Here is an 18,022-nt window from a genome sequence, read left to right as displayed (position 1 = left end):
TACCTCTCCAAGTAGAAGTATTCGGTAATCTCTATGGGCGAACCTTTACAGCGACAATCTTGGCACCCTCTGTCTTGGTCCCATCGACAGGCTTCGCAAGTGCACCCGACGTGGAAACATACAACGTCTTCTCCCCCTTCTTCCCATAACTAAATGCAGCAGCCGTCGATCCCGCAACTGTCATCTCGTGAATACCGCCAACAACTGTTTTCCACTTCCCAGTCTCCACATCAACAAAAACGATCGAATTGTCAAAGTTGGTAGTCGCATATATATTGCCATTCTTGTCAAACTCGAAGTCATCAAAGAACCCAACGCCGCTCGAAAGATCTGCGACGAGTTGAGGCTTGGCTCCTTTTTTCGGGTACCCAGCTGGTGTGATCGCAATGCGGTATATCTTGACAGCGTTGGAATTGGTGAAGTAAAGGTAGTTGTCGCGGACCTTAATGCCATTGATTCCGAAAGCATCAGCTGCGATAGGGGCCATCTCGGGGAACACGAATGCCGAGTCGTCAAAGACACCCGTAGTTAGGTCCAAGCGCCCAACGAACCCAGCGACAGAGTCAGACACTAGGACAGCATCTGACCTGCCGGGGATAGTGGCAACACCGTTGAGAAAAGCGCTCTTCCTGGTCATGTCGCTGATCTTTCTGACCTTAACCTTGGGCTGGTGTCGTCGGTTGGGAAACTCGATAGCCCAAGCTTCAAATGTTCCTGGCGTCAGGTGACTAAGAGCAGTCGCTTCACTACCAACAACAATGAAGGTCTCAGGCTTGCCAGGGCTCTTGGGTACCTCCGTGATACCGAGAAGCCCGGTGATGGAGGGGAACGTGACCAGCTCTTCAAGGCCAGACTTGCAGTCTGCTGGGTTGACGACGGTATAGACAGTGGCTGAGGGCCAGAGTTCCGTTGCTAGGAGATCTCCATTGGAGCGCACGGCAACATTCTCCAACCATGTGCCGAGAGGAAGTTGACTAATTGTCTTTGCAGTGAAGGACGAGCCCAGAGCGACGGCTGGGAAGGCGAACAAACCTAGAACAGAATGGGCCAACATGTTGAAGGTTACCAAAGTGATTCAGTTGTTGTTCTTGTCTAGTGGCAATAAAACGATCTCATGGAAAGGCTGCAAGCTATATAGATTTAACAAACCCCCTGGTCTTTCAGCCGCAACAGTCGTTACTTTGCTCAATGTCGTGTAGACACCAAACGACGCCTGCATTATAGCCGAGATTTGGTCCTGGATCAATTCAGCAACTTTGATTGGATCTAGATAATATTCTTCATGGTTGGATGGCTGAATGTTTGTTGACTAAGTCTGACAAGCGATGCTGAATAATGGCGATTTGACTTTGTCAGCCCGGCTTTGCCACATGTTGTTAGTTGAGAGATGCCGTTATGGAGTAAACCATACGGTTTGAGTCAATTAGTCATCGCTCTTGGTCCAATTGAGAAGCTGCAAACGGCTTAATAATATCTTTAATAAGCACTCAGTTTTTATGTAACTGTTTCTAAATATGCACAATTTGCATAACCCTCTTACGTGACAGTCACCCTTCAATTTAATTAATTATGCTTAGAGTCTTCTGCACTCACGACCAGAGTTTAATTCCCCGTTGAAGTAAACATATAGTTGCTTGCTTTAAGTTCTTCTTCTTCTATGAAAAATGTCGCGCTGTTCTTTAATATATATTTTATTTCTATAGTATAAGATTTGCCCTTTTTCCTTATCTCCTTATTTATGTACAGAACACTCTGCATAGCAATCAATTCAGAATCTTCTCGGCTAAGCGTCTGTATATCCTGTGGACAAATACATTCCATAAGCGTAATATCTGCTTATGTACTCCGTAGAGAAGATATTTCTTTAAAACTCACAGTCTGGAATAGACATTCCCCAGAGGCTGGATGTGCTTTAACGACATGTCAAAGCAAGTCTCTAGGGTAATTCTCATCCCGCTCGGTCCTGCTCGGGTGCTGTTTGCCGAAATTTCCCGGACAAGTTCGCGTCACGTCTGACGCGACGGGACCGTTACACGTGACTATTGAATGCCGAGTTCAGCCGATAAATGGTCCGACGACTCCGGCTCAACGCTCTGAGAATGATCGGAGTCTAGTCCCCTTTGGGAAAGTTCAATCTGAGACTTCATAATTCGCTTGACTCTGATTTGTTGGATAATTGTGTGAAAGGCCTCTGTTGAAGCAAATCCGCGGAAATCTCACAACGTCCCACTGTAAAAATGGAATCTTCAGAAAGCATGCTTCATCCTGGCATCTGGCGATGGGTCAAGGATGACAAAGTCAGGTTTCACAAGCACGAGCACGAGCAATGGAAATTGTGCCGTTGATTGACTATATATATTACGAAGACATGCCGGCGTTTTCAGCATTTCTCTGCATCACCCACTCAGAGATTAATTCATTCTTCTTCTATTCCAACTATTCATCATGTCGTTAACAACTTCCCAAGTTGACATTGTCAAGTCAACAGCCCCTGTACTCAAAATTCATGGAGAGACTATTACATCCTTATTCTACAAGAACTTGATTGGCACCTACCCCGAGCTCCGTAATATCTTCAACCTCAGCCATCAGCACGACGGTGCTCAAGCCAAAGCTCTGGCTGGTGCTGTGCTTGCGTATGCCACCTATATTGATAAGCCCGAATTCCTGGCGTCTACGATTGAACGTATTGCCCAGAGACATGTCAGTCTCAAGGTTACGGAAGATCAATATGCTCTTGTTGGCGAGCAGCTTATCAAAGCTATTGGAGAAGTACTGGGCGATACCCTCACGGATGACATCGCTGATTCGTGGACGGCTGCCTACGGCCAACTAGCCAATATCTTTATCAACCGCGAAAAGCAATTGTATCAAGAGGCCGGCGAGTGGGATGGCTGGAGGAAGTTCAAGATTTCCAAGCGCGAGAAGGAAGCAGATCTCATCACAAGCTTTTATTTGATTCCATCTGACGGAAAGACGCCCTTGCCTTCGTTCCATCCTGGTCAGTATGTTAGCCTCCGAATCAACGTACCCGAGCTTGGTGGCATCTTCCAATGCCGTCAGTACAGCATGAGTCAGGCACCTCACAGTGACTACTACCGAGTCAGTATCAAGAAGGAGAGTTTCACTCTGGAAGGAAAAGACGAATCTTTGCCCGGCACCGTCTCCAATCTCCTACATAACCACTATCAGGTTGGAGAAGAGGTTGAGATGACATATCCTCGTGGTGAATTCTGGCTTGACATCGAAGATGATAAAAAGGCGAATGCACCTCTCATTCTAATATCAGCGGGAGTTGGTGTTACACCTTTGATGTCCATGCTCGAGTCAGTTCTTAGCTCGCCTCGATCGAAGATGGCAAACAGACCTATCCTCTGGCTCCACGCAGCTAGAACATCACAGGACATGGCTTTCCGTACAGATATTCGCAGTGTATCAGAGGGCCACGAGAACGTTGAGACTCTTATCTGGCTCAAGAACCTATCCCAAAACGATAAGAAGGGTGAAGACTATGATTTCGAGGGGCGACTAGACCTCGATGTTGTGTGTCAAATGAAGCACGAAGAACTGGAAAACAAGCAATCTCAATTCTTTATTTGTGGACCTGCTCCTTGGATGGTAGCAACAAGGAACAAGTTACAAAGTTTGGGGGTTGAGCATGAGCAAATCAATATGGAGCTCTTTGGAACTGGTAGTATCAATCAGGAGTGAGGGGACATATGATAAGTAATCAGATCCGGCGACAACAAGATAGAATGTAGAATTAGACAATTAACCACCTAGACTTTTCCTCTCTAAGATATCCTCCCCAAGAGTCCTGAAGACGACAGACAGCAGCGGGGTTTGAGGCCATATATACTTTAGACTTGGAAAACGACCTTTTGGACCTTGGACTCGTTGAACAGTTCGTAACCTCGAACTGCATCTAATAGAGGGAGAATGTTGTCGAATAGGAAGCTGTACTCAGTCAGTTCAAGTTAGGCTCCTTGCATCCTTGGCTCGAGAGTATACATACCTGAGAGAATCCTGTTCTTGTTTGAGAACTTCCATTGCCTCGGAAAAGATACTTCTCACTGGGCACCGTCCCATCTGCAGACGGACATTTTTGCTAGACTGAATTAGCTAAGGCTGAATAATAGGACATTAAATCTCACTTATAAGCGTCGCTGCCCGACCAAGGGATCTATTACCTGTTAATAATCCATCGATGTATAGAGTATCATGACACATACCTCTGCGTTATGGACTCCAATGCTGCTGATAGCACCAAATGAGCGAACCAAGTCAAATGCTGTTCGGAGGGCTGGCGAGAGACCGACCACTTCCACCACTATATCAGCGCCTCTGCCACCAGTAACAGACTTTACGCGCTCAATCATTTTATCCCTGCTCTCCATGAAGTTTAGAGGCTCGGCACCAAGTTTCGCGGCCTGATCAAGTCTGCTTTGAACACTATCCACAGCAAATAGATGCTTTGGCTTCAGCACTGCCGCAGCAACAGTGGCGCATAGTCCAACAGGACCACAGCCAATCACCGCAATAGTTGAATCTCGCAGATCCAGTTTCGGCATCATCTCAACTCCGCTCTGGACACCGAAATAACCAGTGGGGAAGATATCAGCCATCAGGATAAGGGCCTGGTCGTGGATTCCTTCGGGGGCCTTGATCACAGTACCCTCTGCGAATGGTACACGGACATATTCTGCCTGAGCTCCGTCGAGATTCGGAGAACCAAGGGCTTGGCTCTTGATACATCGTGCTGAGCCACCATTCTGACAGTAGTAGCACTCGCCGCTGTGCAATGTTAGTATTTACACTCGAAATTATCTCATTCCAAAAAGATAACAGCAGGAAACCTCACCAAGAAGCAGTAAATGGGGAGACGACTTTGTCTCCAATCTTCACGGTCTTGACCTCAGAGCCCAAAGCAACAACAGTACCTGTGAATTCGTGACCCATGATGAAATTCGGTTCTGTTGGTTCAACGCCTCGGTACAAGTGTAGCTCTCTGATATCTTGTCAGCCCTCTGTTTATGGGATGTTTTTGCCAGGGCTACACACGATCCACACAAAGCAGTCATGTTGACCTTTACAATGATGTCCTGAGCATCCTGGACTTGCAGTAGTTAGTTTAGTGTGATAAGAAAACACATTGAAGATTTCGTACTCTGAGGAACAGGCCTGTCTTTCACAGAGATCTTGTATGGGCCATCAAAAATGACAGCCTTCATCGTTTCTGAGATTGCCATCTTTGCAGGATAGGGGGAGATAATAGGCAATGACAAAAAGCCGTTATTTATTTGTTTATCAGGCGATAAATAAAGTGACAGTAATAAATGCTTTAAGTACCAAGTCGTTTTTAGATCTATTAAGTATGCCCATTGTTCTACTTTATGCCAATAATTATTTCTGCCGCGGCCGGAACTTCTAGATCTCCTAGGAAATCCCTTAACAATTTTGATCCAATTAGCAGCGCGTCTTGATAGTCATGTGAGCGGAACTGTCTCCCCCTGAAAATAGAAACGGAAAATATCGGAAGATGATTGGAGAGAGCCTAGTAAATCTCCATTATTCACGTGCCATTTCTGCTCTCTAAACCCCGCGGAACTTCCATTCTCCGCCATCAACCATGACCCAATCAACAAATCATTACTTTAATGACATCAGGAACTCAGACTCACCAAAGCCGTCGGGCTTGTGAGCCATGTCGGTAAGCTCAGTGCTATTGTGAAAAAAAAGAAAGTCAGCTGACATATAAATGTAGTCGCAAGAAGTCAAAGTGCACTGGAGAGCGACCCATCTGCTCATTTTGTCAGCGACTTCAGCTTCCGTGCAAGTATGCCGCACGGGGAAGCTCGTCGCAGGACAGTACCACCAAAGCCCAGAAAGTTCAGAAGTCAGGCCATTGCCCTCTATTTTCAGAACTCTTGCCTGACAAAAGTTGTAGGAAATCAACCAAAGACAGGGTCCAGGTTCTTGAGTCGCAAATAGCGTCCTTATCCGAATTACTTGGGTAAGCCGAAAAATCCCGAACCTATATGTCTATGAGTAATAACCAGTCGCATACCAGTTCGTGGACAAATGAAGAAGCTCAAGGTTCTGGACGTTCGCAGCCACTCCGTTCAACGACAAACCCTGATGGGAATCCATTCTTGACTGAGCAGGCTGATCCGAACGAGCAACAAACTGTCTCTTTCTCAGAAGCCCAGTACGACTCTTATTGTACTCATGGACTATAAGCTCAACTAAACTTGGTGTCAGATCTTACCCGCCAAAAGATGTATTGATTCACTTTCTACAAGTCTACAGTCAGAAAGTGCATCTTCAGCCTCTACCATTGTTTGACCTCCCCACCCTGGGAGAGAGACTCAATGACGCCCCTCAATATTTTCTCTATAGCTTCTTAGCCCTTATGCTCGAGTTCACTACTCATGAGTACTTTCGGAATAATCACGCGGAGGCATCGAGCTATTACAGCCGCTCGGCAGCCACTACCATACAGCGACTTGCTGCTGAAGGAAAGCATCACGTTGAGATTGTTCAAGCACTATGCATGATGGCACTGAGAGATATTGCAGGGAAGAGAAATGTAGTTTCCTCCGATGGATCTCACTAATTGGTCTATAGTGAGCGATTTGTCCAAGGCATGGATGTCCATTGGCACGGCGACACGACTGGAGAGTGTCCGCAATCTGTGGGACAGCAACTTAATACCCAATAATGAATCAACAGAGGAGAATAGATGCTACTGGAGTATTTATATCATTGAGGCAGTGTTTTTCCCTCACATGCCCAGGGCCCCAACACATGATCAGACTCGAAACTATCCTCCCAGTGTTGAGCCTCCGCTACCAATACCAATAGATGCGAACGATTTTAATGCACCAGACTTCGATAACGCCGTTGGTTCATCAGATGACCTAGGAATCAACACGCACGCGGGGAGAATGATAGCAGTCTGGAGTCAAGTCGCTTGCCATCTCCACGAGATTAGACGTGGGGAGGTCCAGGTACCCTGGCTGCCAGAGTCTACATACTCCAGGCTCAATCTTGCTCTGTTTGAGTACGAGGCTCAGTTTAACCAGAGACACCTGATGAGGAGCCTCTTCCCTTTTAAGAGATCTTCAGACGAGATTAAGGCATGCCCGGAGTATTGGAATCCATGGCTGACCACGCATTTAGTATTGCATGCGTCTCTCGCCTTATTGAACCACCCCTTCATCCACTTGGTGGCTTTACGCCGCAATAAAGGTATGAGCCAGTCCAGGCTGTTCTTACAGCAGGTCGTGGATCAAGCCCTCTTTCACTCTGGGTGGGTATTCTGGCTTGTTGGAATATTTGAAGATTTGAACATTGAGATGTACAATCCCCTCATTGGACTAGCTGTTGCAGCAACATCGACAATTCCCTGGCTCTACCAATTCGTGAAGAATGCCAAGGTTGCTTGCAAAGCCAGCCAGAATTTAGCCAAAGGACAGAGATTGCTACAGCGCCTGTCTAAGACGTGGCCATGCATGTCACAAAAAGTAAGCTCCCCCACTGCGAACCTGGTGTTTACTAACCGCAAGCACCAGCTCGAAAGCCTCCAACGACTCCAATCGCTTATCATTGGAAAGTCACCTGAAGCCGGTGCTGCAGATACCACGATTAACTTTCCACCGTCTATGATATGGGAACTTCTCGATCCGATCATTCACAGTATCAGACAATCCACAAACCGTTCTGTATCCACAGAGGGTCTCCCTTACGTCAGTATACACGTCACAACAGACTTCTTGCATCCTCTGGCGGATGACGAAGGTGATCAGGCGTTGGGTCACTTCAATTGGGAAGACAGTCTCATGTATGGGAACGACCTTTTGCAGGACAATTACCCAGCATCGCTTGTCCCCTTTGATTTCAATATCACATAGTCTCGCGTTGCAAGAATAGCTATTTTTGGTATCTCGCAGGCGACAATAGTGAATGGGAAACGCGGCAGTACCTGAATAATTGGCATCGGGAGACGGCATTTAACAGCTCCGATTAGTTTACCAGAACGGAATGTGCCGTGATCCAGACCAACGCTAATTGTAAACCCGCCCATCCCAATCACCTGTCATAATCACGCGACGATAGAGCTAGCGTAAGGTCAAAAAAGGTTTGACAAGCCTCGTGATTTGCGAAATGGCATGCAAAGTCTAAGAGCGAAAAGAGTTATTGCCGGTAGCCCGATTATGACAATTCACTTAGCTTATCTTGCAGCGCCATCTACTGTGACGTAGTCACGATCTTCTGGAGAGCGTCAAGTCGGCCCACTGTCAGAAGCTAATTGCATGTGATGGTCGGGTTGGGCTACCAAAACCTCGGGCACTAACAAATCACCAACGGACTTGTCAACGATCAGATCATATCATGAGAGAGAGTTTGCTTGCGTCACGCAAGATGGAAATGAAGATAAATTAAAAGAGTTGGCCATGGTCGGTGAAATTATTCTTGACATAACCACCACAAATAAACTTCACTTTATTCCAACATCTTCAACAACCAATTCACTCTTCGCTATGTATTACAGCAAAGGCAACTACGAAGCCTTTGCGCGACCAGTCAAGCCCGAAGGCATTGAGTCCAAAACGGCATGGATTGTCGGCTCTGGCCTCGCTGGTCTTTCAACTGCCGCATTCCTTGTGCGCGATGCTCAAATGCCAGGAGAGAACATCACCATCCTCGAAGAACTCAAGATCCCAGGCGGTGCCTTAGATGGCATCAGGGAACCCGAGAAAGGGTTCGTCATCCGCGGTGGTCGCGAGATGGAATCTCACTTCGAGTGCCTTTGGGATCTCTTCCGTTCTGTTCCCTCGATTGAGGAGAAGGGAGCTAGTGTTCTTGATGAGTTTTATTGGCTCAACAAGAGAGATCCGAACTTCTCGCTCCAGCGCGCCACGATCAAGCAAGGTCAAGATGCAGAGACTGGGAAGATGTTTACCCTGACCGAAAAGGCCCAGTCAGAGATGACGAGGCTTTTCCTTGCTACTAGAGCTGAAGTTGAAAACAAGCGTATTGACGAAGTCTTCAGCGAGGACTTCTTCAAGAGTAATTTTTGGCTCTACTGGCAGACCATGTTTGCTTTTCAGACCTGGCACTCTGCTTTGGAGATGAAGCTGTATCTTCATCGTTTTGTCAACCATATCAAAGGCATGCCTGACTTTTCGACCCTCAAATTCACAAAGTACAACCAATACGAGTCTCTGGTGCTGCCATTGCATAAGTGGCTTGAGGATCAGGGTGTTGTATTTCAGTATGGCACCGAGGTTCAAGATGTTGACTTCAACATTGAGGAGAACAAGAAGACTGCAACTTTCATTCATTGGATCAGAGACGGAGAGAACGGTGGTCAGTCCCTGGGAGTCAACGACCTCGTCTTCATGACTATTGGTTCGTTGACGGAGAACTCTGGCTTAGGTGATCAACATACCCCAGCTAAACTCCATGATGGTCCAGCTCCCGCCTGGGACTTGTGGCGTCGTATCGCAGCCAAAGACCCCTCTTTTGGCCGCCCTGAGGTTTTCTGCGACAACATCCCTGCGACAAAGTGGATGTCAGCGACTGTCACGACTTTAGACAAACGTGTGCCTGAGTATATCCAGAAGATCTGCAAGCGAGACCCTTTCAGCGGCAAAGTCGTAACTGGAGGTATTGTCACAGTCCGTGATTCTAGCTGGATCATGAGCTGGACGGTCAATCGCCAGCCTCACTTCAAGAACCAGCCCAAGGATCAGATTGTTGTTTGGGTCTACGGCTCACTTGTCGAGAAGAACGGCGACTACGTTAAGAAGCCTATGCAAGATTGCACTGGCGAGGAGATCACCCAGGAGTGGCTGTATCACATGGGAGTCCCAGAGAGCGACATCCCTGTTCTTGCGGCTGAAGGCGCCAAATGCGTTCCAGTAATGATGCCATATGTCACATCTTTCTTCATGCCAAGAAAGGCTGGGGATCGTCCCGACATTGTTCCAGCTGGAGCAGAGAACTTTGCCTTCCTGGGGCAGTTTTCTGAGACAACACGCGATACTATCTTTACTACAGAGTATTCTGTTCGTACGGCTATGGAGTCGGTATATCGACTTACTGGAGTGGATCGTGGTGTTCCAGAGGTATTTGGTTCGACTTACGATGTGAGAGTTTTGCTTGACGCGATGTGTCAGTTACGAGATGGTAAGGAATTGGTGACGTGGCTGCCAGAGCGTATTCGAAGGTTTCTTGTCAACAAGCTGGAAGGTTCACAGATTGGCCAATTGATGCATGAGTATCATCTTATTTAGTTGAGTGTTATCGTGTAGAGTATATGTATTTATAGAGTTAAATTTTCCTGTTATTGAATATGGACTCGCGGTTAAATGTCTCGACATCGTGTAGCGTTTTGGTTCAACCTCCGTGAAGAAACGGAGATGAGTCCCAGCCTAAAAGCAGCTGATAACCTAGTGCATTTATGGATCAAGAGCGGGCCTCAGGCCTCCGCCGTCCAGCGAGCTCTTATGGAAGGGATGCGTTCAAGGTCTTATGAGCTCTTCGTCACTGTAGACAGAGAAACAATCTCAACTCAGTGATGGCAGATAAATAGTTTTATCTGTGATTGACCAGCCCAACTCGCTAAGATGGATAAATAAGGTCATAGGACTACACACGGTCCAGGAATTGCGCTCTGCCTGCTACGATGTTCACTAAACAGGGTTCAGTCATAAGCCACAAGGCTTACCCTAATTCAGGGGACTGTGAGATAGAAGCATGCCAATTCCGCCAATGCCTTGAGTTTATTTTTAAGCTTATTCGTTGTTCCCACTCTAAGGCGTATTCGCGTCATGCGCTGTAAGCTGTAGGCAGATTAGGGACTTTGGTATGTGCTAAGAGGAGAGGCAGCTGAAAAGAAAGTCTTTGCCATTGTAGTTGCGGTCTGGACCCTGCGTAGACCACCAGCCGTCTTGGCATTTCAACTTGCCAAGACTTTACTGACTACCAAACAATTCATCACACATGATCATGAACACGAGAAAGTTATGTAAAATGTCAAGCGGCTGTCGCAAAGGGCCTAGCTCGACTATTGGGTGTAACGCCACCTAATCTCTGGCAGGTCGTATCGCTTAACGAATCCTCTTTTGAGCGACTTCCGCTCTCAAAGGGCTGAACGCTATCTGGAGACTATCGATCATGGTGGAGGCGCTACCTGCGCCACTGGGTTCAGCTTCATGCCCTGGCGGTGACCAGATTTGAGAAAGGTCTCGAATTACGCGAGGCACTTTCACTTATTTACAGGGTGCTCATCGCAGGCAACGAGGGTGAGACTGTGCTGCATTCCTGCAAAGTCCACTCAACGATGAAATTCGCACTTATTTTGGCTCCGCTGGTGCTGCTGAGTGATGTGGTTTTAGCGCAAAGCAGCTTAACCGATATCTGTACAGGCAGCGCCAATAATGGCTGTAAAACAATCATTACTGTACCAAACGGATTCAAGATTGTCAAGTCGAGCAAGAACGTTCGCTCTATTCAGTTCAACTACATCAAGGTCAACGTCTGCGATCAAATCCGCAAAGCCCTCGGCACAACACTCGGCAACAAATTCCTCAAAGCCCGGGATCCTATTTGTAATTGCTTCACTAAACTGCGCACTCTAAACTCTGAGGGCAAGTTTACGTCTTCCTCAGCTGGTAACTTTGACTTGGCGAATAACTACTATCTGGATCAGGCCGGGACCCTGGAGAAGGTATGGCTGCAAGGCGTTGCTTTGGAGTTTCTTTGCGCTGATCGAGTCTAGTGTTTGACGGATGGAGGTCTCAAATACTCACAAAGTCGTGATGCCACCTTGAACAAACTTAAGGCGACTGGTTGGCAAGTCGTCCTAGGAGCTGATGTACGTACCTGTTCGATACCACGCATGGCTTAACTAACATGTATCAGATGGCCCGTGGAACCTTTCGTGCCATGATCTCCGTCATCCATCCCTGCCGAGTCACAGGTGTCTGCAACTCTGAACAGATTTACGCTGTCTTCAGCAATTACCTTACCGCCTCGTACAAACTTCTCCTTGGGCCTATCATTCCCATACTCAACCGTTGGAGAGACAACCTAGACCTTATTACTAAGTCCACTGGCTACGTTATGACTGCTACGGACAATGTTAAAGAGGCCTTTAATGGGATTGAGTATATCCTCAGCGGCTACTACGACTCCATCTGCACTGGAATGGACTATTGCGGGAGCAATCGCCCAAATATTCGAAGGTTCATGACAGATGTGCAAACCGTCATCAATTTGTCCGACAAGCTCAGCACAGGCAGACAGATATTCAGCTTTAACACCAAGACGAAGAGTTTGTTAGATGATGTCAACAAGCTCAGGTCAAACTGGGCGTATATCCCTCCCGCGAATGAAATGATCAGCAGGATTCGGAACAACGAGATCAAAGTCACGAAGGACGTCTTCAAGTTTATGCCTGTCGTTGGTGGAATGTCAACTACCTCTAAGAAGGTAGCCACTGAGCTTGGCCCTTTGAAGTCGTTTGTCGCCGAATATCTGGCGGATTCTAAAGCACTCCACGAGCTCATCACCCGTATGCTGGCCATTGACTGGGAGAAGGTCAACCAGGGGGAGTTTGACAACACTGACCAGACTGGCTATTACGTACGCAATGGTCTCATCGCGATACAGGAAAACATGAAGAAAGAACTGGCCGAGGCAGTAAAGGTCTACTTCTGGCTCATTAGGGCAACCGACTCTCAGTTGAAGGACTTCACCCTAGCGAATGGTCGCTGGAAGACGGAGTATGGCACTGTGGCGTACCAGCGATGGAGCACTATTGATATAGACATGCCATGCACCAAGATAACCAGCACGACGGCCAAGAAGGATGGTCTGACGAAGACATCGAACAAATATCGGACCTACTGGAAGTGTCACTTTGGTCCTCACACATCTCAGTATCAGGCAGTTCATGTTCCGTACGTGAGGATGTATGAATGATCTGCAGACAGGGAGGGTTCCGAGATTCAAGGATGGCATTGCCCACGAGGTTACTCTGAGCTACTAGATAAAAAACACTGGTGGTATGATAGGTTCAACGACAACGTGTCGCTGAAAGTAGTGACATTACTTAATATATGTAGTTTATTAAAAACACAATTAACACCCAAAACTTGTGATAGAAAAGAACCCTTAGACTTTCGCTGTTAGCGATGTTGTGCTTTCTGTATGCCCAAAACTTTGTCCCCTCTTTGCAGTTTTTACCTGCTCCAGCTGAAACCCCTGCTCGTTATTTCCGTCTGCAAAGCTAGACCCGTTGGCATCGCTTTCGTCCAGAGGGCGGCACCCAGTCCTCAAACTAGCAATGACCTGCTTACACGCGGTTCGAGAGGTGTAATAGTAGATCAAGGCGTTCCAGAAGCCCTGCAGAGGGAGTACAAATGCGCTAAGATATCCCAACGGCACGGATGACTTGCCGTCTACAAGAACGTACAGACGGTTCGCGCTTGCGGGAATCCATGTGATAAGCATCGCTGTGAAAAATAGAAGGGCCGTCTTGGCATATGACATAGCTGCATCGTCACTCGGGCTGCGTCCTTTGCGATCTGATTGCTGCGATCTGATGTAGCTTTGGTCGGAACAATTCGCTACGGGCTGCGCGGGACCGGTGTAAATATCTGCTGAATGGACTGGCTCGGGTCTCGTTGCGGTTCCAAAAGCCTGGTCGAAGCCAGTCGGTGCAGAATCTGATGTTGAAATCGTGATTTTCGTAGTCTTGGAGATGACCATAGGATCTGCATTCTGCGGGACTTGGGACGAAATGTTCCGTTCGTACGAATTTGAGAAGCTATTCAGGCGTTTCTTCCATTTATAGATAGTAATCCCGGTCCGGACGTATATAGCAAAGGCGATAAAAATAATCAGCCTAGGATCGTGTGAGAACTGTTCAATGAGTACGGCCAAGGAATGTGTTACCATATCAGTCCATAAGTGGCCAGCTGCCAAGCATCCCACTCCACGGTAAGCCAACACCACAAGTTCGCATTCCCGTATGCCCGATGACCGTCTTTGTTCCTTACAAATATAAAGGTGATGCCTATAATGAACGGAATTCCATAACATAGACCAATGTGAAGTGGCTCTAATTTACGTAGCCTAACGCCGTCGAATCGATGGTAGAACGTGAGGTATACATTCGTCGCCATGGCTAGGGCCCAAAAGACATCTGCAAACATGAATCTAGCAAATAGTCAGCAAATGAGTAGTAGATCAGACCAGGGATGAACTTGCGTCTCGATTAGAAATGCTTGCGTTTGGCACCCGGCAGAATCTGGTTGATCGAGAAAGCTCTTGGACATGAGCGTAGCGACATTGCTCATCATGTTGCCAAAAGAGGCGTAAAAAAGCATCCGGCTGATTGGCTTATGAAACAGCTTCGAAGAACAGAAGGTGGCGATGATGAAGAGCGAACCAAGAAGGCTAGGTACTGAGCATGTTCGCTCTATAGCGCTAATGGCTGATGCTGCGGATGCGGTGACCATGGTGAATAGCTAATGAATCACCGACCTCGTGAGAAGTCATTGGTGTTGGCAGAAGGAGGTAAAGATACTTGTAGAGCTCCGTATAAGACTGTCTTTAATAACATAAATATGCAAGTAGAAAGGGGTACTAGGAAAGAGTGGTCCGGGGCTGGAGGAGGCAATCTTGCTTGTTTTGCATAAGATCAGCGCACCTATTGCTTTGCACGCGAGTAATGTTTTCAACGCGGCTAAACGGGTAAGAAGGCTGCAAAAAGATCTGCACATAAATCTCTACAGACAGGACTAGCACTCTGTAATAAGAGAGCTTGAGTGCACAGATTTATTTGCGACACGCCTGACAGGTCACGGTGATCTGCCACTACCCCTAACTAAATTCCTACAACAGAGGTCGATCATTGTTGATCATTGTCGATCATTCATTCTGCCCCACGGACCCTCTTAATTTACGTCCAGGCCAGCTGATAAGCCAATAAAATTAGATAACAAACACGTAATAGCTTCAGACTCTTGTTTTTCAGTCCAAGGATTTACGCGCAAAGCCGACTTATATACACTAGTACCTATAGGTAATGGAACCAATCTACAGTACTTCACTCTTTTTATTTAATTTACTATAAGCGTTTAATGTCTTTGAAAGAAAGAAATAATACTTACATTAACTAAACTAATTTATAGGTACCTCTATTATATAGCATTAGATAGGCATGTTACCTGACTCATCCCCTGAAAGATTCTGTAAGGGCGTAATGATAATGACTACGGTAAACTATTTCCGGGGCCCTTTGCTGCAATTTCCGTGGATTTTCGTAACTCGCCTTAAGGACCGAGCGTAGGCTCTAGCATGGTCTGGGAGCAAGTCATGATAAACTAGGACCTAGCGTGTATTATAAAAGGAAAGCATTATGCATGATAGGCCCAGTATGCGGGATTAATGGTCCATAAGCCCAATACCTTCCTTTTCCAATTTGGCGCCAGTAAAAGAATCGCCAGAGTCAGTCCAAGCCACAGAGTAGTCCTTAATATTAAATAAATTAAATACCTATAAATTAAATAATTATATTTAAGGTACGTAAGATATATAAGCTTATACTCAATCTTATAATAAATATAAATATAATGCCTAAAGTTATGACCTATCTAAACCTCTAAAGAAGACTAAAGCTAGTAATATCCCGGTGATGGCCAGTGTAAAGTTAAACCACTGTGCAGCTCTCAATCCGTCCAAGTATATATTCGATCCTTGTTCGTTATCGATATCCCTAGCAATAACAGTCTGTGTAGCCGTCGCAATTGCCAATCCCAAAGCACGGCCGACATTGTTCACCAAGAGATTGATCTTCTTGCGCTAGAGACTTGGCAGTAAGCAGACTAAACAGAGGCCACAAAATTTCAACGCTCATACAAAGACACATAGCAGGGAATCCCCATGCCCAATAAGTAGTAATTGGCGGAATTGATGGTATTGCGAAGAGGAATGGACATACAACGCTGATGAAAGGCCAACAACAAGTACAATAAAGTAAGGAAGGTGATTTAGTGCTGGAAACACGGCAAAGGATATGAGTACTGTCGTGATGAAACTAGAAAAGTGATAAGTACAGTTCAGCATAATAGTGTACTCACAGCCTGATATCCCGGCAGGAAGAAATCGAAGTGTCGTCTGCAACTCCCCCGGTCCTTGGTACTTCTGATAGCTTCACCAGGTTAGGAAGATGCACACAAGTGACATGATCCATGCAGGATACTCACAAATATGTGACAAACACAAGAAACCCATTGAACGACGCGTAGAAACAACCGACCAGCACAAATAGTGCAGAAAACTGTTTCTTCGCGAACATGGACATACGCATCAGAGGTATACGGTCTGAATCTATCTCCAACCGGCGCTGATAGAAGATGAAGCCCCCTAGAAGTGATACAGACACAACCAACAGCGGCGGTATCCAAGGCGTAGACCAACCGGAGACGTTTCCTTGCGTGATTGCAACAAGAAGCAATGTCAGGCTGGATGATATGAGACCTCCCCCGATCCAGTCGACATAGAGTTTCTTACTGCTCTCAGCATTCTCGGTTGTCCCTTGAGGAGCGATTCTCGTCGTATGACCAGCTGTGACAAACCAGCCAACAGCAGTTGTAAAGGCGGATGCAACAGCTGGTATCCAGAACACCCACTTCCAACCAAGAGTCGATCCTACAAAGCCACCTAGAAGGCTACCCACGACAGAACCCAATGATGCCATGGCAGACATTGCGATGAAAGCCATGTTTCTAGAAGAACCTGGTGCAAAGATCGAAGCCATAATACCAATTCCGGAGGGCATAATAGCCTCAGCTGACATTCCCTGCACGGCTCTCAATACGTAGAACGGTATTTCATAGCGAGTCCAAGGAACACATAGTGTTGATAAGGTAAATATGACTGATCCTGACAAGAAACCTAACCGTCGACCATATACGTCTGCTAAACGACCCCAAAGGAGCATAACGCTGCCGGTGGAGATGTTATAAATTGATACAACGAGTTGTTGGCGAGAAGAGGGCATTCGCATCGCATTTCCTAGGTTAGGGATGATGATAACGATGGACTGAGAGTTGAGAACCTGCCAATTCGTTAGTGGATGTATTTTTGGCCAGAAATGGTGCTTACGGTGAGAAGGGCCGCGATGGATATAACCGTTCCGAGAAGAAAAGCTCGGATTCTGGAGAGATGTGGATATTGATGGTCACCAGGACCTGAATTTTCTGGCGCTTGTGTCTGCGTCGGGCATGCATTGCTATGGCTAACGCCTCGCGCTGGTATAGTCACTGCAAGCTCCAAGTCCGCAATGGGGGATTGCTCGATCTTCATCACCAGGCCCCGAAAACGAGTGTTTGGTGTTCAGTAGTCAAGTCAAGAAAATAGCAGTAATATTTTCTTTACTGGTGAATTTTGAACTGAACATGGACGAATGGTCAGTTCCCCCACTTTGATAACCCATGGCCAAGGATCGCATCATCAGTCCTCTCAGCACGTCAGAGCGGTCCTCATGTCACATCATATGCACACTGTTCTTTAGGATGAGATTTTCGATTGTTGGGTGTCTGAATGTGCAGGGTGAGCCTAGCCCTGCTTTCTTCGCCATTGGCTTGGCAAATATCTTCCAGGATGTTCGTTAGGGTTATTTGTTTTGGTGTGAACTTTCTCTCAAATATATTGACGCAATTAAAGTATTTGGCTTATTGTGATAATCAGGGGGACGATTGCCAATATGGTTGTCCGAACAAAGCTGTGAGGTAGTTCCTGAGGCATGATCGAATCTCCGAGTAGCCCATTGAGGTGAGCGATATTGGCCCTTTGCGGTTTAATGAAGGCCAAGAGTCAGTAAATATTTCTTTTATCTTAATTACGACATTCAGAACCTTATGGCTTGCAGAAAATGCAGTAGTAGACAAGTTGGGTTCCGTGGCCAAATAGTAGTTTCGTGGATATACGGCAGGCCCAAGAA

At 46.6% G+C, this 18,022-nt stretch overlaps 8 protein-coding genes across 8 annotated transcripts; 4 read left to right on the top strand and 4 right to left on the bottom strand.

Annotated features, from left to right (window-relative positions):
* Positions 1-31: 31 nt before the first annotated feature.
* FMAN_13091 (uncharacterized protein) lies at positions 32-1,054 on the bottom strand (the record flags this gene model as incomplete). The annotated part of the gene is made up of 1 exon (XM_041832518.1): positions 32-1,054. The coding sequence occupies one exon, from the start codon at positions 1,052-1,054 to the stop codon at positions 32-34; it is 1,023 nt and encodes a 340-aa protein (XP_041682973.1).
* Positions 1,055-2,445: 1,391 nt separating this feature from the next.
* Positions 2,446-3,711, top strand: FMAN_13090 (putative flavohemoglobin; the record flags this gene model as incomplete). Its single annotated transcript, XM_041832517.1, has 1 exon — positions 2,446-3,711. One exon carries the CDS (start codon positions 2,446-2,448, stop codon positions 3,709-3,711), a length of 1,266 nt encoding a protein of 421 aa, XP_041682972.1.
* Positions 3,712-3,860: 149 nt separating this feature from the next.
* Positions 3,861-5,249, bottom strand: FMAN_13089 (uncharacterized protein; the record flags this gene model as incomplete). Its single annotated transcript, XM_041832516.1, has 7 exons — positions 3,861-3,957; positions 4,016-4,108; positions 4,155-4,183; positions 4,233-4,794; positions 4,862-5,008; positions 5,062-5,116; positions 5,168-5,249. 7 exons carry the CDS (start codon positions 5,247-5,249, stop codon positions 3,861-3,863), a joined length of 1,065 nt encoding a protein of 354 aa, XP_041682971.1.
* Positions 5,250-5,657: 408 nt separating this feature from the next.
* On the top strand, positions 5,658-7,913 carry FMAN_13088 (uncharacterized protein; the record flags this gene model as incomplete). The annotated part of the gene is made up of 7 exons (XM_041832515.1): positions 5,658-5,710; positions 5,765-5,896; positions 5,948-6,013; positions 6,071-6,208; positions 6,262-6,551; positions 6,628-7,526; positions 7,575-7,913. 7 exons carry the CDS (start codon positions 5,658-5,660, stop codon positions 7,911-7,913), a joined length of 1,917 nt encoding a protein of 638 aa, XP_041682970.1.
* A 630-nt stretch (positions 7,914-8,543) lies between these two features.
* Positions 8,544-10,301, top strand: FMAN_13087 (putative Oleate hydratase; the record flags this gene model as incomplete). Its single annotated transcript, XM_041832514.1, has 1 exon — positions 8,544-10,301. One exon carries the CDS (start codon positions 8,544-8,546, stop codon positions 10,299-10,301), a length of 1,758 nt encoding a protein of 585 aa, XP_041682969.1.
* Positions 10,302-11,350: 1,049 nt separating this feature from the next.
* FMAN_13086 (uncharacterized protein) lies at positions 11,351-12,993 on the top strand (the record flags this gene model as incomplete). The annotated part of the gene is made up of 3 exons (XM_041832513.1): positions 11,351-11,737; positions 11,789-11,884; positions 11,932-12,993. 3 exons carry the CDS (start codon positions 11,351-11,353, stop codon positions 12,991-12,993), a joined length of 1,545 nt encoding a protein of 514 aa, XP_041682968.1.
* A 192-nt stretch (positions 12,994-13,185) lies between these two features.
* FMAN_13085 (uncharacterized protein) lies at positions 13,186-14,534 on the bottom strand (the record flags this gene model as incomplete). Its single annotated transcript, XM_041832512.1, has 3 exons — positions 13,186-13,918; positions 13,969-14,232; positions 14,314-14,534. The coding sequence occupies 3 exons, from the start codon at positions 14,532-14,534 to the stop codon at positions 13,186-13,188; spliced, it is 1,218 nt and encodes a 405-aa protein (XP_041682967.1).
* Positions 14,535-15,660: 1,126 nt separating this feature from the next.
* On the bottom strand, positions 15,661-17,385 carry FMAN_13084 (uncharacterized protein; the record flags this gene model as incomplete). The annotated part of the gene is made up of 4 exons (XM_041832511.1): positions 15,661-15,879; positions 15,937-16,228; positions 16,284-17,137; positions 17,185-17,385. 4 exons carry the CDS (start codon positions 17,383-17,385, stop codon positions 15,661-15,663), a joined length of 1,566 nt encoding a protein of 521 aa, XP_041682966.1.
* Between the last annotated feature and the right edge of the window lie 637 nt (positions 17,386-18,022).

Source organism: Fusarium mangiferae (assembly GCF_900044065.1).
Source record: "Fusarium mangiferae strain MRC7560 genome assembly, contig: FMAN_scaffold007, whole genome shotgun sequence".
In the NCBI taxonomy this organism is placed as follows: Eukaryota; Fungi; Ascomycota; class Sordariomycetes; order Hypocreales; family Nectriaceae; genus Fusarium; species Fusarium mangiferae.
Note: the sequence above shows the minus strand (reverse complement) of the source record. Positions and strands in the feature narration are given on the sequence as shown.